The sequence below is a fragment of the Protopterus annectens genome, chromosome 6.part0, assembly GCF_019279795.1.
Source record: "Protopterus annectens isolate FY-2018-M chromosome 6.part0, PAN1.0, whole genome shotgun sequence".
In the NCBI taxonomy this organism is placed as follows: Eukaryota; Metazoa; Chordata; order Ceratodontiformes; family Protopteridae; genus Protopterus; species Protopterus annectens.
In genome coordinates, this window is record NC_056737.1 from 1,969,464,768 (window position 1) to 1,969,491,107 (window position 26,340).

Genomic DNA, 26,340 nt, shown 5'->3' on the forward strand with positions numbered 1-26,340 from the left:
AATACACTCTGCTTCTGACTCAAAAACTGAGGAATGTAGTCACTAATGTAGTACTGTCACAGTTGTACTGCTGTTTCGTATGTAATTCCATCCACTCTTACATGTGCATCCAGCTGCCACAGTGACCCTGTGAACAGCTGCCCACCATCCATGAAGTCTACTGTTCAAGGAGGGAACAGAAGTATAATCTTGAAATGCTCACAGAGATGCAGAGAGCCAGCAAACGTTTATTGCTGTATAAAATGTTTAACATTTTCAGCCCCTAACACGGGAATTTCTTCAAAACAATTCTAAAAACTACAAAACCATTTTAAATAACCTTTGACACAACCAGTCAAACATCACATATTACATCACATCCTGTCAGTCTTTAAAGTAACAATTAAGTCACCTTAAAAATGCATCAAAGTGCTAATAAATGTAGTTAATAGTAATAATAATAACAAATGTAGTAAATATTACTCCATTAATCATAATTCATAAGTCCTCAACTTCAGGGTACTATTAATAGGTATTACATCATTTAAATCAGGAAAGTTAGAAACATTTAAAGATAATTGCCACCAAAGTTTTTTTCTCTCAATGATCTTGGACCATGGGCTCTCCCTTACATCTTCGGACACCTATTCACTGGCAAAAAGAAAAATTCATGAGAATTGTTGGAAATATGTTTGTATAATGTATTATTAATGTTACCCTTCTCGCTATCTTACATGTGCTCATATATCCTGTCTTTAACCCTACACTGGGTCTTCCCAATGTAAAACGCTGGGCGGTGTTGGTAGAGGACCACATAAATTACATCCCTTGATAAACAGTTAATATCAGTTGTTTTCCAACAAAAATGCACTTTTTTTTAAGACAGTTTAAAAACAGATATATGAGCACATGTGATATTGAGAAGGCTAATAATAATAATGCATTATACCAACATGTTTCCATGAATGACTCTCATGAATTTTTGTTTTTTTGCCCTTGAGCCGGTGTCCTAAGTTGAAAGGTGTAGTCCATGGTCTGAAATTATGGAGAAAAGAGAACTTTGATGACAATTCCTGGTTTCAACAGTATAATATTCATTAATAGTATTTTGAAGTTGAGGACTTAGATTAATAGAGTAATTATTATTAACTACAGTTGTTGCCACTTTGGTGCATTTTTAAGATTACTTTGTAGAGTGTTGTGGTGATAAGGTGCATTGGTACTTTAAAGATCGATAGAATATGACGACATATGATATTTGATTGATGTTTGTGTTAAAGGTAATTTAAAATGTTTTTGTAGTTTTTAAAATTGTTCTGAAGAAGTTCCCGTGTTAGAGGACAAAAGAGCTAAATTTTGTATCCAGCAATAAAAATTTGTTGGTTCCCTGTGTCTCCATGATCATTTCAAGATTCTTTTTGTTTGAATTTCGCTCAGCTGAGGTTTTGTGGTTTCTGGAAGGAAAAGAAGTAGATTGCTAGACCTTTCTTCCATATCGGACACACAGGTGCATGTGCGCACACTGCACAGATGTGTGGTACAGTTATTCCAGTCTGCCTACTGCATGTCCTTGGGAGGAAATTTAGTGTGTCTGGAGAAAACTGTTATAAACATAGGAATAATTTGCATCACCCCAAAACATTAAATGTTTCCAAGCAGCAATAAGCATACATGGAACTCCTGTTTTCTTAGCATGGGCCCTGCATAGGGGCAAGTTTCACACTTCTCCCATTTCTACCATCTGCATTGCTTCTTTGGGTCAGTAGTAAGTGTAACACTTTCATTGAGCCATGATTCAATGAGTATGGTCTCAACAAAAACGTCAGTGTGTGTGTGTGTGTGTGTGTGTGTGTGTGTGTGTGTGTGTGTGTGTGTGTGTGTGTGTGTGTGTGTGTGTGTGTGTATATGTATATATATATATATATATATATATATCTATGTATGGGTCTATGTCAAATGATCGAGTTTTCAGAAACTAGAAATTCATGCAGTCGAGACCATATGATTGAGCTTCCAAAAACTTGAACATAAAAAAAAAAAATTATAATTTTTTTTTTATATTACCACCAGTTCACTGAAAAAAAATATAGAAACACAGTCAAAAAAGAAGAGCCAGTGGATTGCCTTTAGATGTTTTAATAAAAAAACACATCCAGAAAGACAATAGGAACTCCAGTAGATAAAAATTCACCAGATTTCTCTGCCTCTATGTGAAGTCACATTCAGAGTAAAACAGACAGCAGTAGCAACACACAATCAGTAATCTTCTCTAGCGCCTCGGCGTAACAGCCTTTACAGAGTATACTTTTGTTCACCCTTCACCTTATGTATTGTATTTAACAAGCCATAATTCAGTTGAATACAATTAAATATAATTAATCCTATCCCTAATTAGAAAAAGCATTTCCAGTGGCATTCTTTATTTAACCCTATTGGTACTAAGGCGTTAAACTTTAAAATCATAGCTGACTCCATACTCCATAATATATTTAAACCCTGGATTGACCTTGCTTGTCCTAAAATTGTTGCTTCCAAACCTTTTGTCTCACCATTATGAAATTCCTTAAAATGTGAAGCCACTGGGCTTTCCTGCCTATTTTTTCTAATGCCTCTTAAATGTTCTTTCAGTCTATCCCCAAAGGTTGTTTTACTTTCCCCTATGTATACTTTACCACGAGGGCATCTAAGTCCATACACTATTCCTGTACTATCACAGGACTAGACAGCCTTACTAACAAATTTTTTTTATTGATTTTATCAAAACTTTGTACAATGTACTTACAGCAACAGCACCTTCCACAAGGGAAAGTGCTCTGCATGGATGCCTCTAAAGCTGTGTTCATTGTAGGGAGCTGGAATCTACCTTGGATTATAAAATCTTTTATACTCCTTTCCTTGGTGTTTGAAAACATGGGGAACCCCTTCTTTTTTGACTGTGGTTCTACATACACATTTTTTTATGTTTTTGCAGAGGGACAAGCCCCCTTGCATCTCCCCTTACCCCCCTGCAAATTATATATACCAACTCCAAGATCTCACTACAGTGAGGAAAAGGGTAAATTTCCTGATCTGCACTGTACCGCAGTTTGCATTAAAAAGCTTTGAATTTTCAGAAACACAATCATCTGGTCTCGACTATATGAATTTCGAGTTTCTGAAAACTTGATTGCCTCATAGGGACCCAGTTTGGAAGAGTGAGCGCTCACTTAAGCCCATGCTTTTTCCTGCTATAAAAAAAAGGAAACACTCATGTGAGCAGCATTCTTCCTAATGACGTTTTTGCCTGCAGTCTTTTAATGGGATTGAGTTACAGTGGGGTAATGGAATTTGCCCTTGCCCCGCTGTTGTGTTCTTTGACTTAGTTTATGTAATTAGCAGAGGTTGTGGGAGGCAAAGCTCTCTATGTGGGGGTGCAGAGGGGCTTGCTGTCCTGTAAAAAAAAAAAAAATAGAAAGTAATAAGTGCTCTTTTTTTTTTTTTTTTTTTTTTTTTTTTTTTTTGTGAGCGTTTGCTCGCACCCGATCGCTGTTTAGAGGTTTGCTCATACGAGTGTTTGCTGTTTCATGAGACACTCATAAAATTAAGTTGTCTTTGAAGGGCTAGTCTTAAAACTCTTATCTGCCTTATAAACACAGGTACAATAAGTAAAATTTTTTTGTTTATTTTGGTTAATTGACTGTCTTTCTTCATTCCTGGACTTAATGAACAGGCAACTACAATTATTTAGTTACAGTGAACTGCATTAATGAAGGCTTCATTGAGTAGGAGTGATCCCAATACTTACTATAGCCTCAAGATACTGAAGATTTGAAAAATGAGTTAAGCTTGACATGGTTTCCCATCACATATAATGCCTTCTGGTCAAGTCACAAGATTTCCATCTTTGATGATGATTTTATCAGCTTTGCAGTGTGGTGCCTGTTGAAAGTGTGAGAGCCTTAATTGCAGTCACTTAATTGGAGAACTGCTAGTTCAAGTGAAGGTATACAGTGGGGTTGAGGATGAGGATAGTCTGTATTCCCTATTGTCCAAGCTACAGTGGTCTTGGAGTTAGTGCGAGTAGGAAGGGTGTGTGAAGTGCAAAGTCCCTCAGTAGAAATGCTTGAGAGGTGCAACAGTGAGTTTTTCAGTTTGCTGTCTTTCTATTTTAATCAGTTTTTTGAAGTGTCCAGACTCATGCTAGCAGGTTGACACCTGTTATAGGAAAGCTGTTTTCAGGATACTGTTTCTGCAACTAAGCTGTCCAAAAAAGAAGCTGATAAGGTGTATAGTCTTTGATAGACTTGTGGTAGTGTGAAAGGTGCATATGCCTTTCCTTTCAGAAACTAGTGGTCTGCACAGTTATCTGTCAGATACTTGATGTGATTGGTACCGAAACTGGTAACAGTGACATAATGACACTGATAGTCACAATACCGGGGACACAGTATTCCGAACCCTCGGACTTGCCCCCTTCATGATCCGTGTTAGCACTTGCTCCTTGGTCTGGAGTGGTAGGTTTCACCGTGTCACACTGTTTTGGGTGTCTAGAGTTGAGTGTCGATTATTATGTCTGTGTTACCAGTTTGGATATGGGTCACGTTTAGCATCTGATAGACAAGACAGCCTTTCTGCACTACATTTTAATTCCAGTTTCTCTCTGGCAGCAAACTAGTAAGAATAATCATGGCATCCCTTCACTTGCAAAGCTGCTGTTAGAGGAGATAAACATGATGTCATCTTCATCTGAACTCAGTTTGTCCACTGATCGTTGCATAGGAAGATGTTCATTAGCCCTCACTTAGGGCATGCCAGAGCGTCAGGTGTGGGTGTGTCAGGTGAGGAATTACCAGACCATAAGTTGCGGGATTAAAGTATTTATAGCAGGCACAGAGGAGTAATGGGTATAAAAGAGGAACAGAGACATGATGACAAAAAATCTGCAATAAAGAAAAAAGCATTTCCATCACTTTGAGGAAAAGCCACATTATTATTCTGGGTGACGAAAGGGTAAGAAGATGAGCCGTAGTGAAAAATGATGATTTTCTTGTTGCTTTACGTGATGTTACATGTTGGCATTTCTGAAATATTTGTCAGCTTCTGCTTGCAGGGTGGTTACTAGTTTAATTTTTTTTTGTTTAGCTTGCATTATCTACCACATTTTCCAGAAAAATATAATTTATGTTGCAGTATTGTTTGTTAATTTGCAATGGTACCTCCTATACTGAGCCAGCAGATATTGCCAGTATACTGGCCAACAGATTCAGTGCCATATTTAACCCTCCCCCCCCCAAAGGACCAATCACAATACCAGTAGATTGCCAGGTACCCAGTATTACTGCTGCACAGGTTAAAACAGCACTGGCCAAGGCCAAATAATACAGCTTCTATGGGACCTGACAATATCCCCGGTTGTGTTCTGCATGAACTACAGAGTGAACTGGCACCTCACCTTTGTGCCCTGTTCAATCACAACCTCACCTCAGGCTTTGTCCCTACCGAATGGCGCACTGCTACAGTCATCCCTCTCCACAAAGGAGGAGTGACTACAGACCCAGGGAACTATCGCCCCATTAGCCTGAAGAGTCTGATATGCAAAGCTATGGAACGCATCATCATGGACCTAATAAACAAGGATATAGGGAATCTCCAAACTCTGGATCCCACACAGTTTGGTTTTGTGAAGGGTAGATCATGCCTGCTCAACTTGGTCGACTTCTTTGAGTCAGTCACCAGAGCTGTGAATGAAGGCAAGGTGGTTCATACAGCCTACCTTGATCTGGCCAAGGCTTTTGATACCATTCACCACTCACGAATCATAGAAAAACTCACTAAGCTTGGCATCAACCCCTGTATCACTAGATGGGTTGCAGACTGGCTCACAGATAGAACCCACAGTGTGAAAGTAGCTGACTCGAAGTCAGACTGCTGACTAGTCATGAATGGAGTCCACAGGGTTCGGTCTTGGGTCCTCTTCTGTTTACTGTCTACTTCTCTGAAATCCAGGCCAACACGAAGGGACTCTGGCTGACAAAGTTCGCAGACGATTGCAAGTTTGGCACTATTATTAACTCCCCAAGTGATGTTGACATCCTACAGAATGGCCTCACTGAGACAAACGGCTGGTGTCAGAACCATGGCCTTAAGCTCAGTGCCAAAAAATGTGTCGTCATCCACTTTGGGGAAAAACCTGGTTCCCATGAATTACCATATTGATGGTAGTCCACTGAACAATTAACAGAACATGCTGGAGGGACATGTTCATAGCCCAGTGACTGCCAATGCTATGGAACAGACTTCCCTTACATGTCAAGCGGAGCACCTCGCTGATCCTCTTCAAAAGGAATCTTGATAAGTGGATGGGAAACAGAAAATTCACCCATGGGATAACTGCAATGGCTCTACTCAACAGAGGCACTGGGAACTAAGGTCAGGTGGCACTATGCCAGGGTAATCCTATGGCTAGGCTTGTAAAGGCCCAAGGGCCATTAGCATAGTACACACCTATGAACCTAAAAAGTGCCTGCCATGAAAGAGGCAGTTCTCCTGTATGTAAATTGCTAAAGTAAGACTCATTTCACATTTTTTAATTAACAAGATATTGACCTGGTTAAAAACAGACATCATATCTACAGTCATCATTGTTATAATTTAGCCCACTTACAGGCAGTCAACATACATTGCACTAAATTTTCATGAACTGAACAGTTTTTCTCTAATCCTCAGACTAGACTGTGAAGAATTTTGCATTCCTTGGGTGTTCACAGGGAACTGAAATACTGCCTGTGGAGAACCATGGACTTAAAGAAGATTGAGTAAATTTTAATTTCCTTAGCTGATAATGAGGAAGGCAAATACAGTATGCAGATGATTCAACTTTAATTTGCCCAGCCCCCTCTCTTCATTCTCCAACAACAGAATCAGGAATCTTTTAGCTCTGTGGAAAGTTGGTTCACAAATATCCAACTCATCCTTAACCCTAATAAAACTAAATTGCTTTTATTTACCCTCAACAAACCAAAGTCTGCTCCTCTTTCCTTTTCTATTACCTCCAAAAATGGTACTATCATTTCTCCTTCTGCCCATGCCAAACTCCTTGGTGTTGAGATTGACCAAAACCTTCTCTTTGATGTCCATATCTCTCAAACCATCAAAAAGGTTCACAAAAAAAAAAATGGGGTCATTATACAGACTCAAACACTTCCTCTCAGATGAAGCACGAATCACCCTAGCCCAAACTCACCTTTTGTCCACACTATTGTATGCAGCACCAATTTTTACCTATATCAGAAAACTTGACCTTGATAAACTTGAGTCATGCTATAATAATATTGCCAAATTTGTTAACAACGCCACCTTCAGATCCCATCATTTTCTAGTTCTAAGGGATTTAAAATGGTTAGAATTTCCTCAACTACTAAATTACCACCAACTGGTTACTGCCTATAACATTCTGAAGTATCCTGATAAAACCCCATCACTAAGTCAATTACTTACCTACTATGCAACAAATCGCACACTCCGCTCTTGTGGCACATCACTTCTATACATCTCTAGGGCTAACAATACTGCTGATAAAGCACTGTTCTCCCACACTGTTGCTAAAAACTGGAACAACCTCCCACCACCTCACACTTCAAAAACTCTTTAAAATCGCATCTCATAAGCACCTGGCTTTGCCCATGCATAACCTAAAAACACTGCTTAAGCTCTGTGGAAAGTTGAAAGGCTTATTACTTGCCTAATGTAAATGCTACAGTTGTTTACTTCCAATATTTTCTTTATCCCTTTAATATACAGGTACTTCATTTTAACATGGTGTATGTCATGACTCTCAATGCTAAATGTATTTAGTCTGTTCAGCTGCTGAGTTGTATCCTGTCTGTTTTACATTTCTGTCTTACTAGTTGTTTTTTTTGCTGTTATAATGTGTTATCAGTTTTTTACTATGTATTAAATTCTAGTATTTCTGTTCATATATGTGGGGCTTTTCTCCCCGGGCCTCTGCTGTAAATGGACCTGGTCCAGTCGGACTGTCCCGGTTAACAAATGTAAAATAATAGCTGGTTAAATCATGTCAGACCACACACTACAAAAGTCACAGCAGCTACCACAGATCTTTTAAAAAGGGTGGGCATACTGCTTTTCAGTCATTACAGTCTACAGATCCTTTCTGGGGAGAGGGTAGGTTTTGCCGCTGCCATGCTTCAGTTCTTCCTGCCCCTGGAAAACCTGTCATCCAAGCAGTTAAGCTTTAGGAATTACTGCAACATGATCCACACAATGAACATAGTAAGCTTAGAGTAATAGCAGTTATTTAAGTAGCATCACTGTTGCAGTAATTTCCCTACCTCTGTCCTTTCTTAAACATTAGGTGGCATATGAAGACTGGGCTGGGTAGTAGTTTACCTTCTGCAGTGTCTACTGTCCAGTCACTTCTCCTAGTCATTGCATTTCTGAGGAAACTGAGTTATCGGATATGGCTTCACATAGCTACACTAGGGCGGGCTGATTGTTGGAGGCTTGATTATACTTAGGCCAGCACCACCTGGGCCTTCAGTGGTTTTGCTGGGGGGGGGGGGGGGGGGCAACATAGGGATTGTCATGCCTGGAGCTTGCAGTGCAAAAAAGAACTGAAGATAGCACAGGCTGGTTTCTCTTTGTACTGGGAGTTTGACGAGATCCATTGGGAAGAAGAATCAGCTTGGTCGGGGTGAAATGGAAGGCTCTAGGAATCGACCTGGACATTGCCTGCGGCTGCATTTTCAAAGGTCATGACAGCAACAGTGATCTTACTGTTGAACTGCTGCTATTATGGTAAGCCCCTTACTCAGTTGTGGTTTCCTTGATCTTCCATAAACTGTAGATGTAGTCATTGCCTACCTTCCTATATTAGTAACATAAGCAACTGGTGTCATTGCTAAATTCGGACTTACTATATTGAAAGCACCCCCAAGTCTTTCACTAGATTGTGTCCATTTCAAATAAAATGCATCCATTTCAGGTCTTGTAAATCAAATTCTAAAGACTGAGAATGGAGTCAGTCATAAATACTACCTCTTAAAAAGTGGGTCCAGTGTAGCAGCAGGTGAATGTCCAGAGGCAGTCTTTTGAAAAATGTGATGCTCAGCAGGCACACTATGATGCTTGCATCTCCTGGTTATTACATATTTTTATTACTTGCTATGAAGTAGTTGGTAACAAGCACATTCTGAACTTCTGATTAATTGTAATCAACTATATAACTGTTTATGCATTTACTAAGATCTAAGTATCTAGTAAATAATTTAATACAATTCTTCAAGTACTCATTCAAATATCATGCACCATATTTGAAATTTTACTGCACTGGCTGTTTCAGTTCAGCAGCAAAATGCAGATGGAACTTTGTCGTATTTAAATCCGCTTAGTTTGCTGTCTATAGAAGCTAATTTTCACTGTGCATTAACCCCGTCTAGACTTATTTTTCTAGTCTTCATTGCTGATTTCCAGTGTGTCTTTAAATTCTAAACATTTGTGTAATAGTCCCGTAAAGTTGTATAACCAGTTATACAAAAGCTTGAATGTATACACAGCAGTGTTTGTTTGCAAGAAATATAAACATCCAGGCATAAGCCCATAAAACTTGACTAACCTTCACTGTTAATTATTTATGTTGCATGTCGTTAAGTTCCATTGACTTACCCAGTAGTCCTGTACCTTCTTAATAACAAAAAAACGCATCCGTAGCATGTAGTTGTAGTATTTAAAAAATAATGTAACATTTATATGAAAAGTTTACAGTATCCATTTACAATTAAAATGAAATATATAATTTTGCAACATAACATTAAAGGGACAATACAATTAGCTTCTCCTGAAGAGCTGGTTTCATGCAATGGTTTCAAGCAATGAACTTAAATTGCAGATACTGTCATATTCACTCTCTCTTAATTTTGTTTTCTTTTAAAAAAGTAATTTTTGCTCCACTTAACCTTTTCCAGTCATGAACCAATATAAGCTTGACTTACCCTTGCTGTTAAATTATTTACAGTGCATGTTAGACTCTAGGCTTTAACTTAATAGTCTAATACCATATTAATGACACATCAGATTTAATAGCGTACAGATGTTCTTCATGTTTCACTGTTGCAGTCATCACACTTGGGGTTATCTGCCTGAAAGTAGCCCTCAGTCAGCCCGAATACCAGAGACTTGGTATTTCTGCGTCAGGTGCTGTCGCTCCAGGACTGACGTCAGGTCGTCAGAGGTATACAAACAGGCAGCCAACGTCATTACATCAGTCTTTCTTGCTGAGGAGTCCAATGACTCTGAGATTTCTGATTATGAAGACATGCCCTTATCTGCTTATGAGGATTCAGATGCAGAGGAATCCATTCCCTCTGCCTCCCTTCCAGAGTATGTTTCTTTTAGTGAAACCTTGCATACCTTAAGAGAGCATTTCCACTGGGAATGCCAAGACTATCCTCAGTCCAAAAAAAGACTCAGAGAATTCCTTGAGTTGCCTCAGCACAGGCCTTTAGCAATACCTCCTGTCCTGCATGTTGTTGATGATGTTTTTATGGAATCCAGTCTTACTCCTGACACTTTACCTCCTGCCCCTAGGAAACCAGACAGGTACTACAGATACTCTGTAGTACCTGTCTGGTACTACAGATACTCTGTAGTACCTGTCTGTAGTACCAGACAGGTACTACAGAGTATCTGACACTCACAAACTTCTTTTCAAGAATCCTACTGCTGACCTAGAGATCATTTCCCAGGGGCCTAAAGTTATCAAGGCTACTAGAGCCAAGAATCCCACCCCTTCAGACAGGGATTCCAGAGCTTTGGACAGATGGGGTAAAAAGGTATATACCTCTGCAACTCTTGGTATTAGGGCATTGAATTGTCAATTTCACATGCTGAAGTACCAGCAGCATATTATGGAACTTATTAAACAAAAAGTGGCAACCTTTACAGACTGTGCAGAAAATAAGGAATTGCAGGAGCTTATGCACTCTGCAAGCCAAGTCAGTAAGCATACTTTGCAGTGTGTGTTTGACACCCTAGAAGCATCTTGCCGGGCAGCAGTCACTGGATCTGTACTGAGAAGGCATGCTTGGCTCAAGGACCAGACCTTGCCAGACCGTGTCAAATCAAAGTTACTAGATGCTCCTTTGAACAAGGACAGTTTGTTTGGCACCAAAGCAGAAGAGGTTTTAAAAAGATGGAAGAGAAAGCTAAGTCTATGCAGACTGTTAAAGAATTCTTACAAGTGCAACCCCCTAGATTCAGTAGGTATTGCCCTTCCAAACACTGGTCCTTTCCAGCCCCCTCCAGGCCTTCTCAAACCAGACCCAGGGGAAACAGACCACCCAGACTACAGTCTCAGGGTATGCAGAGATCTAAGCAATGGAGTGCCCCCACCCCTAAAGCAGGGAGTGGTAAGCCACCTCTTTATGGAAAAAACTCGCAATGACTTCTTTACACCACTCCCCAGCCCTGCCCAATTGCTTGTGCCCTTAGGAGGAAAACTTTCCCTTCGTGCAAAAAATTGGATGTCCGTCACACAGGAATGGTGGGTCCTCACCATTGTATCCCAGGGGTACAAATTTTATTTCCATTCACTGCCAACCCCAAGTGGGTTTCCAGACCTTCCTCCAAACCAGTGGGCAGAGGCTCAAAGCCAAGTAGCTTCCCTGCTCAATATCAGAGCTATTCATCCGGTTCCAGTAGAACAGAGGGGTCAAGGATTTTACTCCAATCCTGGATCTTTCAATTCTCAACACCTTCCTGGTGGTACCAAAATTCAAAATGCTTACCCTGCAACAGCTTATGTTAGCCAAGGATGCCTGGTTAGTCACCCTAGACTTAAAAGAAGACTATCTGCACATCCCCATAAGGGAGTCATGCAGGAAGTATCTACATTTCAGGGCAGGATCTATGAATTATCAGTTCTCTGCACTTCCCTTTGGCTTATCTACTGTGCCCAGAGTTTTCACAAAATGCCTGGCTCTAGCCATTGCATACTGCAGGCAGAGAAATATCCAAATTTTCCCGTACTTGGATGACTGCCTGATTCAGGCTGATGGTCAGGAATTGCTGTTGCAGCACCTGGCATTTGTGAAACGCCTTCTCACTTCCTTGGGGTACACCATCAACGAAAAGAAATCAAAATTGGTACCAAGTCAAAAGATTGTATTCCTGGGAGCAAGCTTGGACACAACATCCCAGATGGCATTCCTCACTTCAGAAAAATAAGTCTGTCTGACAGCCTATTTCAAACAAATGTCCACCAGAACCCAGCTATCCACAAGAAAAATACTGCAGGCCCTAGGGTTCATGGCGTCATGTATACTGCTAATTCCATATGCAAGACTGCATATGAGGAAACTTCAATGATACTTCAAAAGTCTTTGCTGCCAACATTCTCAGGACCTGGAAACAGTCATTCCTGTCATACTCTGTCTAAGGACAAAGTTCCTTTTGTGGGCAGAAGCATGCAACCACAACAAGGGGGGAATGTTTTTTACTCAACCCCTTGCTGCCTAAACCGTGACAACAGACTCATCAGACTATGCATGGGGGGGCTCACATGGCAGGCAAATGCATTCAGGCCCACTGGAGCCCAGGAGAGATTCTCCTGCACATCGATCAAAAAGAGATGCTAGCTGTACAGAATACTCCGACAGCCTTCAAACACCTAATCCTTTGAGGACAACTGCTTATAAAAACAGACAACACCACAGTTATGTGGTACAAGCAGGGGCGAACCCATTCTTAACCCCCTATGCAGATTAGCCATGACCCTGTGGAATACAGCCTTAAGCAACCATGTGTATCTACAAGCTCAATTCCTGCCAGGCAAACAAAATTCACTGGCAGACTTGAGCAGAAATCTCCTAGACCCACACGAGTGGAAATTGGAGCCCAACACCTTCAACCTTCTGATCCAGATGTGGGGGATACCAGAGGTGGACCTCTTTGCCTCCCCTGGGAACCACCAGTTGAGCAAATACTGCACCAGGAACCCTCACAACAAAGCCTGGAAGGTGGATGCCCTATCCTTTCAATGGGAAAACCTCTCAATTTATGCCTTTCCCCCTCTGCCCCTTCTCTCAAGAGTACTACTCTAGATAAAACAGGACAGACCAAGGGCAATTCTTATTGCCCCAGACTGAACACGCCAGCACTGATACCCACTCTTACGCAGCCTGACAACAGTGCCACCCTGGCATCTTCACCAGACTCTTACCCTGCTGTCTCAGCAGGAGGGACAGATTTTGTGTCCACAATTGCAAACCCTAAACCTTGCAGCCTGGCTTGTACCTTGAATACCACACCAGCAACCCTCAGCAAACCGGTGCTGGATGTCTTTCTTGAAGCCAGAAGGCCTAGTACTAGGAAATCCTATGCTGAAAAGTGGAAAAGATATTGTTCTTGGAATCGGTCTCAAGGGAAGGACACAGCAGTGACCCTCCTTACCTCTAATCCTGGATTACCTAGCAGAGCTACTCCACAGAGGCATATCCTTCTCCTCCATTAAGATTCATGCCTCTGTCATCTCAGCTCATTATAATACTGAGCCCACCTCTGTTTTCTCACCCTGTCATCAAATAGTTCCTGAGAGGGGCGAACAGCTTGAGGCCCCCTAGGAGAGCACCCACCCCTGCCTGGGACCTTCACTTTGTACTGGAAAAGCTCACACTTCCTCCTTTTGAACCTGCTGCTTCAGCAGAGTTAAAATTCCTCTCTTGGAAGACAGCCTTGCTTTTAGCCATAACTTCAGCAAGAAGAGTGTCTGAGTTACAGGCATTAATGGCTGTGGAACCCTTCATTATTTTCCATGCTAACAGGGTTTCCCTCAGGACTAACCCATCCTTTATGCCTAAGATGGTGTCCAGTGTGGCTTTAAAACCAATCCATCCATTTGCCAATCTTCTTCCCTAACCCTCAGAATAAAGGGGGGAAAGATCCTGCACTCCTTGGACGTGCACAGACAGCTCAGGTTCTACCTTAACAGGACTAAGCCTTTCAGAAAATCTGACCGGCTGCTAGTCTGCTTTTCTACAGGGGCAGAGGGTAAGGCCATTTCAAAACAAAATATTTCCAAATGGATAGCACACTGCATCCATTTCTGCTACAAGCAACATGGAAAACCTACCCCACAGGGGATCAGACCACATTCCACTAGGGCTACTTCCACCTCTACAGCATTTCTCAGGGGAGTCCCTACCAGGGGCATTCTGGAAGCTGCAACGTGGAGTTCTGTACACACCTTCACCAAGCATTACCGCCTACCTATCTTTTCTAAATCCTGGGCTGGATTTGCTTCAGCAGTCTTGCAAGGCCTACTAGCCAGCCCTAACCCTTCCTGACTGCCTCCACCCTTCCTCTGCTTTGGGAATCAACCCAAGTGTGATGACTGCAACAGTGAAACACGAAAAACATAGTACAGTTGTGTACACTTGCCATAAATGTAGATGTTTGAGTGTATTCACTGTTGCAGTCCTGGATTCCCTCTCTCCAGCCCCCTGTTTTTTCTCTCTCCTCTCTATGGCTATTACTCACCCCTTTCAGGGGTTTTGGTATTTAGTTTTTACTGGTGGTGTTTTCCCCACCATAACTTAGCTCCCTATTTGGGGGGCTCCTGACATTTGGGGCAAGAAAAACTGATGTAATGGCGTTGGCTGCGTGATTTTATACCCCCGATGGCCTGACGTCAGTCCTGGAGCGACAGCATCTGACACAGATATACGAAGTCTCTGGTACTCGGGCTGACTGAGGGCTACCTGCAGGCAGATAACCCAAAGTGTGATGACTGCAACAGTGAATACACTTGAACATCTACATTTATGGTAAGTGTACACAACTGTACTTTCTAGAAAGCCAACAGTCCATACTTTCTCATTGGCACATATGAAGTCTTTAGCATGCAGTCTGAAATTGTAAGAGTAACCTAACCCTTTACATTGAAAAATACTGAAAGTGTTTACAACTGTGTCCATTTACAGTGCATTTTTGATATAGGCGTAATTTCATAACCTGAAATTAAAGGAGTAGCATATAGTAGTAAGAAATTAAGAAATTAACTACTCTAGAAGAACTGGCTTCAGAACAATGACGTTTTTATTATATTGTTTTTTGCACCTGCATTTGCCAACCATCAAACCTGTAAGGCCTAAGGGATCATCATCCAAGCAGCCGTGTGAGAACTTTTTGCTCTCACCAACATCTCTGAAGTGAGCGTATTTTTTATTAATAAACCTATCCCCTCACCACCTCCTGGTGGTGATGTAAACACCTACAGTACTATAAGGGCAACGTCTGCCTCCAGAGTCTGCATATGCTTGCTTCCGTAACGTATACAAACAGGGGGCTACCACTATCACCTTTGGTAGATGTTGCCACACCTAAGCCCCCCTCATATGCTGAATAATGAGCTTCTGTTCTCTAGTGGTGCCCTGCCATTGTGGCTGTGGTGCATGCTGTGCAAGAAACACTGCCCCCCCCCCCCCCCAAGGATGAACATGAGTGTCCTCTCTGTGAAATGCATGATCCAGTAGTCAAACTTTGGTTGCGTGGGCTAGGTTGTAATCAGGCTTTATACCTCTGTTCCACTAGCAGAGCAAATAATGAAATTTACATGGAAATTTCTTGTTTGTATTCTAGTTTTCTTCAATGCATACTAAATGTTGATCCGCATCAGTCATTTCCATGTATAAGACTACGTAAGCTAGAACTATCAGATTATTTACTCTACAGAAACAGTATTTAAAATGTAAGAATTGAAAGTCCTGTCCAGTCTTAATGACACAGATCAGATTCAGTAACATAGAGCTCATTCATGTTCGAGGTAGCATAACATTTCATATGAGAAATTGAAATGAATTGACTGCTGCATCTGCTTTCAGCTCAAAGCAGTTGGAAATACAGGTGTACCTTTTGAAAACAAAGAGATGATCAATGTATGGTTGTAATCAGTATTAGCTTCCTAAAAAGGACTGGCACTAAACATAGGGAAGTTGAGCACAGAGTTTCCGGCATCAAATTTGTCTTAAGAAAATACATTTCTGTACCTGCAAATGTAATAAATAGGTTACTTTTGTACTTGCATATTTAACATGAAGTACATGTTGTGCAGCGTATATGAAATACTAAGTAGCAGTAATTTTTACCTAGATGTTCCATTCTTCACGTGGAAGCTCCTTTGTCGGACAGTCAAGATTAAGTGGACTAACTATTCTGTCTAAAGTTGTTTAGAAAGTTTTATTTTATCATGCCATTGAGCTCTGGCCACAGTGTACATAAATACTTTCCCATTCTGTTCAGTCTGTTCCTTCCCTTCATGTTCTACATTTACTGAATTTGTAACATTTCCCCCATTCTTTTCAGGCTGTTCCTTTGCTTCCTGCTCCACATTTACTGAATTTATAACATTTCCCCCATTCTTTTCAGGCTGTTCCTTTGCTTCCTGCTCCACATTTACTGAATTTGTAACATTTCCCCCATTCTTTTCAGGCTGTTCCTTTGCTTCCTGCTCCACATTTCCCCCATTCTTTTCAGGCTGTTCCTTTGCTTCCTGCTCCACATTTACTGAATTTGTAACATTTCCCCAGATCAGAAGAACACACAGATGTTCTTTGTGTTTCACTGTTGCAGTCATTACATTTGGGTAATCTGGCTGGCAGGTTGCACTCAGCTGGCCTGAATTCCAAAGTCTTGGGTCCTGCGTCGGCTGCTGTTGCCCCTTCCCTGACGTCAGGGGTATAAAAGAAGCAGCCGACGCCATTTTCTTCAGTCTTTCTTGCCGTGCGGTGCCCGAAGCAGAAGCAGTTCGCAAGTGCCGGTCGGCCGACTCCTGAGATTTTCGTATTTGAGTTTCAGATCTGAAGTCTTCAATAAAGCTAAGTACCCCGTTGGGGAAACTTTTTTCTTGCTCCAGACCGATGTCAGAAAAAGTTAATTGTATTTCTTGTGGAAAGCAAATACCTCATAAGGATTTTCATTCTTACTGTATTCCTTGCCTAGGCCCTGATCACAACGTTACTGCTTGTCGGTTTTGTGCTAGATTTAACCAACGCACTATTAAGCGTCGGTATGATTTTGCTTTAAACTTTTTTGGACGCCGGTTTAATTATCCTGAAATGTCGTCGGATAGCCATCCGACTACCGAAGTTTACCAAAAGCGCAAAGAAAAGGATAGAGAAAAACAACCGAGGCTCAAAACCGACGACGAAGCTTCTCCTAAGCCAGTCGCCGGTTTGCCTGTTCTCAGTGAGGTGCTTTCGCAGCCCCTGACGCCCGCTACTTTAGAGTCGCAGACCGCTACCGACTCCCACGTGGAGTCGGCCATGCCGCTGGATACTCAAGGTATTGGAGCCTCGGACGCTAATCCCTCAGATGGGTCCGGAGCCGCTGAGCAGGTACCGGCTTCTGAGGGTGTATTCAGACCTAAACAGCTTTACATTAAAATGACTTCAGCTTCAAAGGCAAAGACTAAAGCACCTTCTGAAGCAAGGAAACAAACTCAAGAGCCACGTGGACAGGCCTCTGTGCTCAAAAAACAGATGCTCAAAATGGCCGAAGACTTGTTTACCTTGATCAGGGGTTCCCATCCCCCTCCTGATAAGAGGCCTAGGCAAGACACAGACTATGAATCTTCAGATCAGGTTTCTTTTTCTTCTGATTCCTCTTCTGATCAGGAATATCCTCTTCCCCCCTATGAGGATTCTGATGCTGAAGAATCTATTCCTTCAGCATCTCCTCCTGAGGACTATTCCTTTGGGGAAACCTTGCATACCATGAGGGAGCATTTCCACTGGGAGAGCCAAGATTTTTCAGAATCTAAAAAGAGGCTCAGGGATTTTCTTTTACTACCTCAGCACAGGCCTCTAGCCATTCCACCTGTGTTAGACATTGTAGATGATGTGTTTTCGGAGTCTAGTCTGACCCCTGACTCCTTACCCCCAGCTCCTGTTAAGCCTGACAGTTATTACGCCTGACAGTTATTACAGGGTTCCTGACTCTCTCAAATTTCTTTTTAAAAATCCTGCTGCTGACCCAGAAACCATTTCACAGGGTCCAAAGGGAGTTAAGGCTTCCACTGCAAAAAACCCAACCCCCTCTGACAGAGATTCAAGGGCACTGGATAGATGGGGAAAAAAGGTTTACACATCTGCAACTTTGGCTATAAGGGCCTTAAACTGTCAATTTCATATGCTTAAGTATCAGCAACATGTCATGGGATTGCCTAAACAGAAAATGTTGTTAAATTCTGAATGTGCAGAAAACAAGGAAATGCAGGATTTATTGTATGCAGCAGAACAAGTTGGAAAACATACTTTGCAATGTGGTTTTGATTCTTTGGAGGCCTCCTGCAGGGCTGCAGTTACAGGTTCTGTAATTAGGAGGCATGCTTGGTTAAAGGAACAAAATCTGCCTGATCATGTTAAAGTTAAATTACTAGATGCACCTTTACAGCATGATACTTTGTTTGGTGTTAAGGCAGAAGAGGTGTTAAAGAAAATGGATGACAAAGCTAAATCTATGCAAACTGTCAAGATTTTTTACAAGTACAGCCAACTAGGTTTAGTAGACACTGGCCTACAAAAAATTGGTCCTTTCCTGTGTCAGACAGACCTCAAAGGGGCAGTTCCAGATGCCCTAGGGGCAGATCCCAGGTGCAAGGTTCTTATAGGCCCAAGCAATGGGGTGCTTCTACCTCCAAAGCCGGAGAAGATAGATCACAAACATCCAGAAAACAGTCCCAATGTCTTCCCCCTGCCTGCACCAAGCACTTATCTTCTGGCAGCACCCTTAGGGGGAAAATTAGCACTTTTTGTTCAAAATTGGCACATCATAACCCAGGACAAGTGGGTTCTAAACATAGTGTCACAAGGCTACAGCTTCCATTTCCATACTCTGCCAAAGACAAACGGCTGGCCAGATATGCCAAAAAATCAATGGGCAGAGGCACAAAAACAAATCTCATGCCTCATGGACATGGGGGCCATTCAACAAGTACCAGAGCAAGAGCAGGGACACGGATTTTACTCAAGACTGTTCTTGGTACCCAGAAAGGACAAGGCCTGGAGGCCAATACTGGACCTATCTATTCTAAACACTTTTCTGGATATTCCAAAATTCAAAATGTTGACTTTGCAGCAGCTTCTGCCCATGCCGGGCAAGAATGCTTGGCTTGTGACTTTAGACCTAAAAGAGGCATACCTGCATGTTCCAATCAGACAGACAAGCAGAAGATACCCAAGATTCAAGGCTGGTTCAATGCATTACCAATTCTCTGCACTGCCCTTTGGCTTATCTACTGAGCCCAGGGTCTTTACAAAGTGCCTGGCACCAGTAATTGCATTCTGCAGACAAAGAGGAATACAAATATATCCTTACTTGGACGACTGTCTCATTCAAGCAGAGAACAAGGACATTCTTCTTCAACATATGGCGTTTGTGAAAAGACTTCTAACATGCCTAGGGTACACAGTCAACAAAAAGAAATCAAAACTAGTAACCTCACAAGAGATAACATTCCTGGGTGCAAGCTTGAATACAACTGCCCAGATGGCTTGTCTCACACCAGACACACAAAGGCAACTGACTACCTATTTCAAAATGTTGGCAACAAAGGCCCATTTATCTGCAAGAAAAATTCCGCAGGCTTTGAGCTTCATGGCATCCTGCATCCTACTAATTCCATATGCAAGACTGCATATGAGGAAACTTCAATGGTACCTAAAAAGTGTTTGGACTCAACATTGCCACAGCCTGGAAACAGTCATTACTCTCAATCCCTGCCTGCAACAGGAGTTTCGATGGTGGGCAAAGGCTTGTCACCAGAACAAGGGACAGCCATTCACATTACCTCCAGCCAGGCAGACACTAACAACGGATGCATCAGACTATGCCTGGGGAGCCCACATGGCAGGAAGATGCATTCAGGGCACATGGTCCTCAAACCAAATATATCTATATATCACTCAAAAAGAGATGTTAGCTGTTCAAAATGCCCTGACAGCCTTCAAGGACCTACTTCATCTGGGACAACTACTGATAAAGACAGACAACACCACGGTCATGTGGTATGTAAACAAGCAGGGGGGCACACATTCTTACCCCCTTTGCAGACCAGCCATGACCTTGTGGGACACAGCTTTGACTTACCAAGTACATCTGCAGGCACAATTCCTGCCAGGAAAGGAAAATACTCTGGCAGACGAACTAAGCAGAAACCTCAAGGATCCCCACGAGTGGCAGCTGGATCCACAAGTCTTCAGCATGATAAGGAAATGGGGATGCCTGGACATCTATTTGCCTCCCCTCTCAATTACCAACTAAAAAGATTCCGCACAAGGACTTATCACAGACCAGCATGGAAAGTGGACGCCCTATCTTTCAGCTGGAAAAACCTATCAGTATATGCCTTTCCTCCACTGCCTCTCCTCCTCAAGATGCTCCTAAAGTCAGACAGGAGCAGCCAAAGATGATACTGATTGCCCCAGACTGGCCAGGCCAGTACTGGTATCCAGTACTAAGAAACTTATCTGTATACCCAGCTTGGACCTTACCTCAAATACCTTGACTACTGTCCCAGCAAAACAATCAGATCATGCACAGCCAACTCGGGACATTAAACTTGGCAGCATGGCGGATAATGTAGTCATACAAAAAACACCTCTCAGTAAAGCTGTGATGGATGTCATTCTGGAAGCCAGAAGGCCTAGTACTAGAAAGTCTTATGCTGGAAAATGGAAGAGATTTCCAGGCATAAGGAACTGATACAGCGGTACCAAATATTCCTCAGATTTTGCAATACTTAACTGAGATGCTGGACAAAGGGCCTATATTTTTCATCAATTAAAATTCATGCCTCTGCCATTTCGGCTCATTACAATACAGAGCCACCACTTTTTTTCTCCCCCTTTATTAAGGCAGTACCTCAGAGGAGCCAAAAATTTAAGGCCCCCAAGGAGACTACCAATACCTGCATGGGACCTCAACTATGTCTTGGAAAAGTTCACCCTGCCTCCTTTTGAGCCAGCTGCTACTGCTGATATGAAGTTTCTATCTTGGAAAACAGCTCTGCTCTTAGCAATTACTTCTGCAAGACGAGTTTCAGAGCTACAGGCGCTCATAGCTATGGAACCTTTCATCATTTTTCATCCAGACAGGGTCTCCCTGAGGACAAACCCAACATTTATGCCTAAAGTAGGGTCCAGTGTGGCTCTTAACCAAGCCATCTATCTGCCAACCTTTTACCCAAATCCACAGAACAAGGGAGAGAGAATTCTCCATTCTTTGGACGTACACAGACAACTTAGATTCTACTTGGACAGAACCAAAGCTTTCAGGAAGACAGAGCATTTACTAATGGCATATGCTGCAGGATCACAAGGAAAGCCCATCTCAAAGCAGACTATTTCTAAGTGGTTAGGCCACTGCATTCGTTTCTGCTACTTACACCATGGCAAGCCAGTGCCTAAGGGCATTAGGCCTCATTCCACCAGAGCTGCAGCCACCTCAGCAGCCTTTCTCAGGGGAGTACCAACCAGAGACATTTTAGAGGCGGCTACTTGGAGTTCAGTGCACACCTTTACGAAGCATTATCATCTGCCACTCTACTCTAAATCCAGGGCAGGCTTTGCCACTGCAGTTCTGTAGGGCCTCATAGCCTCTCCTACTGCTGTCTAGTTCCAACCTCCCAACCATAGCTTTGGGACTCGACCCAAATGTAATGACTGCAACAGTGAAACACGAAGAATATAGTACAGTTGTGTACACTTACCATAAATGTAGATGTTCGGGTGTATTCACTGTTGCAGTCCAGGTTACCCATCTGCCTTCCCCCTTTTTTCTTTTGGATCTTATCTTTCCTTCTCTGATTTATACTACCTATGTGGTGTATTTGCTTATAGATGAAGGTAAAATTTTTTGGTGTATTTCTGAATATATATATAAACTTTGGCTACCCTTTTTGGGGGCACCTGACATCTGGGGCAAGAAAAACTGAAGAAAATGGCGTCGGCTGCTTCTTTTATACCCCTGGACAACCTGACGTCAGGGAAGGGGCGACAGCAGCCGACGCAGGACCCAAGACTTTGGAATTCATTCCAGCTGAGGGCAACCTGCCAGCAGGATTACCCAAATGTAATGACTGCAACAGTGAATACACTCGGACATCTACATTTATGGTAAGTGTACACAACTGTACTTTCTTTCTTCCATTAGTCATCTGCAGGGCTAAGTGTTTCAGTTTGGCCATGGCCTCTTCTGGACTGATCTTACAGTAACATTCCTTCTGACAAAACTACTTTCATTGCGACCAGAAAAGAAAGTCTGTACTTTCACTTTATATTACTTTCCTTACATCCTTTAATTGTCTGTATGAACTGTATGCATTGCTGTAGCATAACCTCAGAAAAATTGATTTTTTGTATAAATATATATATGGCTTAACTTCGTAATGTCAACGGCCACAATGGGGAACGTGCATAACACCGAACCATTTCCTCGAAACCTGTACTGCCGAAACCTCAGAAACCCAACAAAATATTGAAAGTCGAAATTTCCGACCGCACCACACCTACAAACAAGTGCTAACATGGGTCAAAAAGGGGACGAGTTTTTGTGGTGCAGAATATTGGCATTAGAGAGTTCGTGAAGGCGCAGTTTGGAGTTCACGGAAGTGGGTTTGCTGTTGTGGCTGTTTATATTATGGAGACAAACCTATACAGTATATACTGTAAAACATTTACCTAATTACCCATCCTTTTCATGACAATCCTCAGAATTAACTGAAGTTATTCTTGGTTTATCTTATTTCCATTTTAAGTCATCTGCATCCATACTGCCTTTTCAACGGGCAATAAAATCTTAATGAAAGTACTCCAAAGTGCTGTCTTTGTTATGACAAAAACAAATCATTCCTTTCGTCCTCTTCTGGTCCTTCATGTAGCCTCAGATTTCTGCTTTGAACCATGTCCTCATTTATGCCTACTTTTGCTCAATGTAAAACATGTTCCCACCTGACTCAAATGTTTTGTGAACAACTGTTTTTTTTTTTTTTTACCTTATTGGCATCATAGGACTGTATTGCTCATACAAAACTTCAGCGTTGCATACTCAGAAGTGAGTGTCTTAACATGTCTAGCTTACAGCCCTGTTAAGTGCTAGAAGTTATGTTTAATTCCTTCCAAACACAGCACAAATATTTGACATCAAGTCAAATCATATTTTTACTGTTCTCAGTCACTGAGTTGGGCCCTAACTTCTCTATCAAACTCCGTGATTTATTCTTCCTCCAAATTCACCTGTTTGCACTTCTGCCCATTTCTACTGTCCTCGTTTGTATAACGGCGTCACACATCAGTTATCAAATTTGTTCAGATAAACTACAGTAAGATAAAAAGTCGTATTTCCTTTAACCTTGACATTTAGAGCAAACAGAGGTGACATCCAACCAGATAAAGCACTGTGAGACTACATTCTTTCACTCTGCCTTGTTTTGGAAATTACTTTTTCTTTTGCTGCAAGATAGCTTAGTTGATGTAGTGGGTAAAGTTCTAATTATGATCCTAGTGAGTCTAGTTTAATTAGTGGTTTCATATTTGCTGAAGTTAGAGGAGAGGAAATGGACTCACAAGATAGTGTACACACCTCTTTTGGGGGGTAGGGGGTGGGACCTGCTTGGTGGCAGTCTGGCATAGTACAAGCACTGGTGGCAAGACAGCAGCCATTTTGATAACCCAGTGCTGCATTGTAGAGAGATGGGCATTTAAGGGATGTGATACCACAGAGAATGTTTCTCTCACAGTGCTGCTGCATACCTCCTGTTGTGACATAAACCCAGCATCTCGGGGTGGGGTAGGGCTTAAAGAGAAAAGCCCACTTTGAAGCTAAACGTAATGGCTCTTCACCTGGCCTAACCACCTTAATGATGATTGGTGGTTTGCACCACATAAAATCTGCACAAGGGGAATTGGCTTTTCCCTGTCTAAGGCTGCCCCAGAAAGGAGACCCTGCTAGCATGGGTCACACATGTGAGTTCACCTATATATGGGGACATTTTAGAATGGGAACAATGGGAGCTGGTACTGGGGAGCCTGCAGTCGGTAGCTCTTAGTGAGGGGGGGAAACACTTTTTTTTTGTTATTTTGGTAACTAGGAAGCCCCTCTGGACTGTGCACAAGCAGCAGGGGGAACTATAAGAAAAATTACATGGCTGCCTATGAGCTATGACTTCCATCTTTCCAGATGTGTTATGCTTGTTGTCACAATGACCAACTTTAAATTGCGGGTCTTCTACTATTCATTACCTGTGCTAACTTTGTACATTGCTAATGCTTTGAAGATTGCCCAGGCTAAATGAAAGCTTGCTGTGATTATGATTTTTTCTGGATTTGTCTGGTTGATAAGTTGTTGCCAAGTTTCAGGTGTATATTGATTATGTTCTGTGGTCATGGGAATTTGGTTTACTTTCTTTCAGCAGCATGCTTTTGGTTCTTAGACTGATAACAGGTCCTAAATATGCTGTAGAGACCCTGGCTGATATTCTTTTGTCATCAATTTCTGTTTCTGCAATTAATTTGGTTGGTAATTTAGTCAGTATTACCTCTACCTGCACTGTCATGCTTGGTAACATAGTCAGCAGAACTGATAGAAGTTGCTTATCTGTATGTGTACCATAGACAAGTGCCTTTTCCCTTGGTAATGTTCAGTTTTACATGCTTAGATTCTGGTGTTAGACGAGGTGTGGATAAACTGTTTCTTCTTTGCTTGAGAGGCAGATACTCAAGAAGAGCAATACAGGCAGGTTTAATTTTCTGATAAAGTAATTACCATAATACGCTGCTGTGACAGAAGTGTATGGTTCATAAGATCACCTGCTCTTATACATTTTTTTTGTCTGCTGCTGTGCCTGTTGACCATCTGTACTCCTCCATTTGCTCCCCCCGCGCCAGAGATTTAGTGCCGGGACATCAGCTATCGGAACAAATCAAGTCATTCAGGCAAGATTCCAATAACGAGGGCATTTACTGATCTAACCCTACCCCTTGGCAGGGGATGTGCAGCCTGTGTCACTGTGGAAGCCCACAATGCCCTCCCCCTTGAGTGCCCCCACACTGAAGGCTTCCATTAGTCAGTGCCTTGATGAACCTAATGCCTGCCCTCAGGCCACGCCTTTGTGTTACCTCCCTTATTTGAGGGATTGTGGCATACTTGACTGGTTCTTTCTAGATGTCTGCTTGGAAGGACCCACCCATCCTCTCCTGCCACCTGCCGTAAATGCCCAAGTAGCTAATTGAACCCAGATTACCTGGACTGTAGCCAGGGCTTTAGCCTGCTACACCATCATAACTAACTTCTGCTGTTATACTTTACTCAGTAAACTGATGTAGTCAGTGAACATGACACGCGTTTTGTTTTCTGTTCTAGTGAAAAGTGTAAAGCAAGAGGGTTCACGGTTATTGTGGATGGCAGAAAGTCACAATGGAATGTTGTGAAGACAGTTGTACTAATGTTACAGGTAAAAAAATACATGTTGCATGATTTTTTTTTTGCAGTAGTTTGTTGTGGTTACCTAAGTGTATGCAGTTTATCAAAATGTTCTTATCTTCTTTTGTTCTAGTGAGTCATGATGTAATGCCTGATTAAGCATTTGTCTTTTTGAGATGGAAGCTTAACATTTAAAGTACTGTAGCATAGTTTAATGACCAGAATCATTTTTTTTAAACCTCTCTTCATGCTTTCTTAATATAGCATTTAAATTATTTAAAACTGGATATTTACCATGTGGAGTGGAAAATGCATCAGGTAGTATTGTGCAACCACTACAGCTGAAAGAATTTTTTTCAAAGTTGTTTACATATTTCTTTGCTCATCTGGCAGTTTAGCACAGGAGATTGCAGATGTTAATCGTGTTTCACTGTTGCAGTCATTACAATTGGGTTATCCTGCTGGCAGGCTACCCGCAGTCGGCCTGAATTCCAAAGTCTAGGTCCGGCATCAGTTGCTGTCACCTCCTCCCTGAAGTCAGTGCGCCAGGGGTATAAAAGATGCAGCCGACGCCATTTTCTTCAGTCTTTCTTGCCACGTGGTGCCCGAAGCAAAAGCAGTTTGCAAGTGCCGGTCGGCCGACTCCTGAGATTTTCAAGTTCGAATTTCAGATCCGAAGTCTTCATTAAAAGCTAAGTACCCCATTGGGGAAACTTTTTTCTTGCTCCAGACCGATGTCAGAAAAAGTTAATAATTGTATTTCTTGTGGGAAGCAAATACCTCATAAGGATTTTCATTCTTACTGTATTCCTTGCCTAGGCCCTGACTACGACGTTGCTAGTTGTCGGTTTTGTGCTAGATTTAACTAATGCACTATTAAGCGTCGGTACG

The 26,340-nt window shown here is 42.0% G+C and overlaps 1 protein-coding gene across 1 annotated transcript in view; it reads left to right on the forward strand.

The window, feature by feature from the left end:
• SESTD1 (SEC14 and spectrin domain containing 1) overlaps positions 1 to 26,340 on the forward strand; it is a 1,957,182-nt gene that overhangs the window by 708,471 nt on the left and 1,222,371 nt on the right. The window contains exon 5 of the mRNA XM_044075265.1: positions 25,390 to 25,480. Coding sequence (XP_043931200.1) covers positions 25,390 to 25,480 — 91 coding nt within the window. The remainder of the gene's footprint in view (positions 1 to 25,389; positions 25,481 to 26,340) is intronic.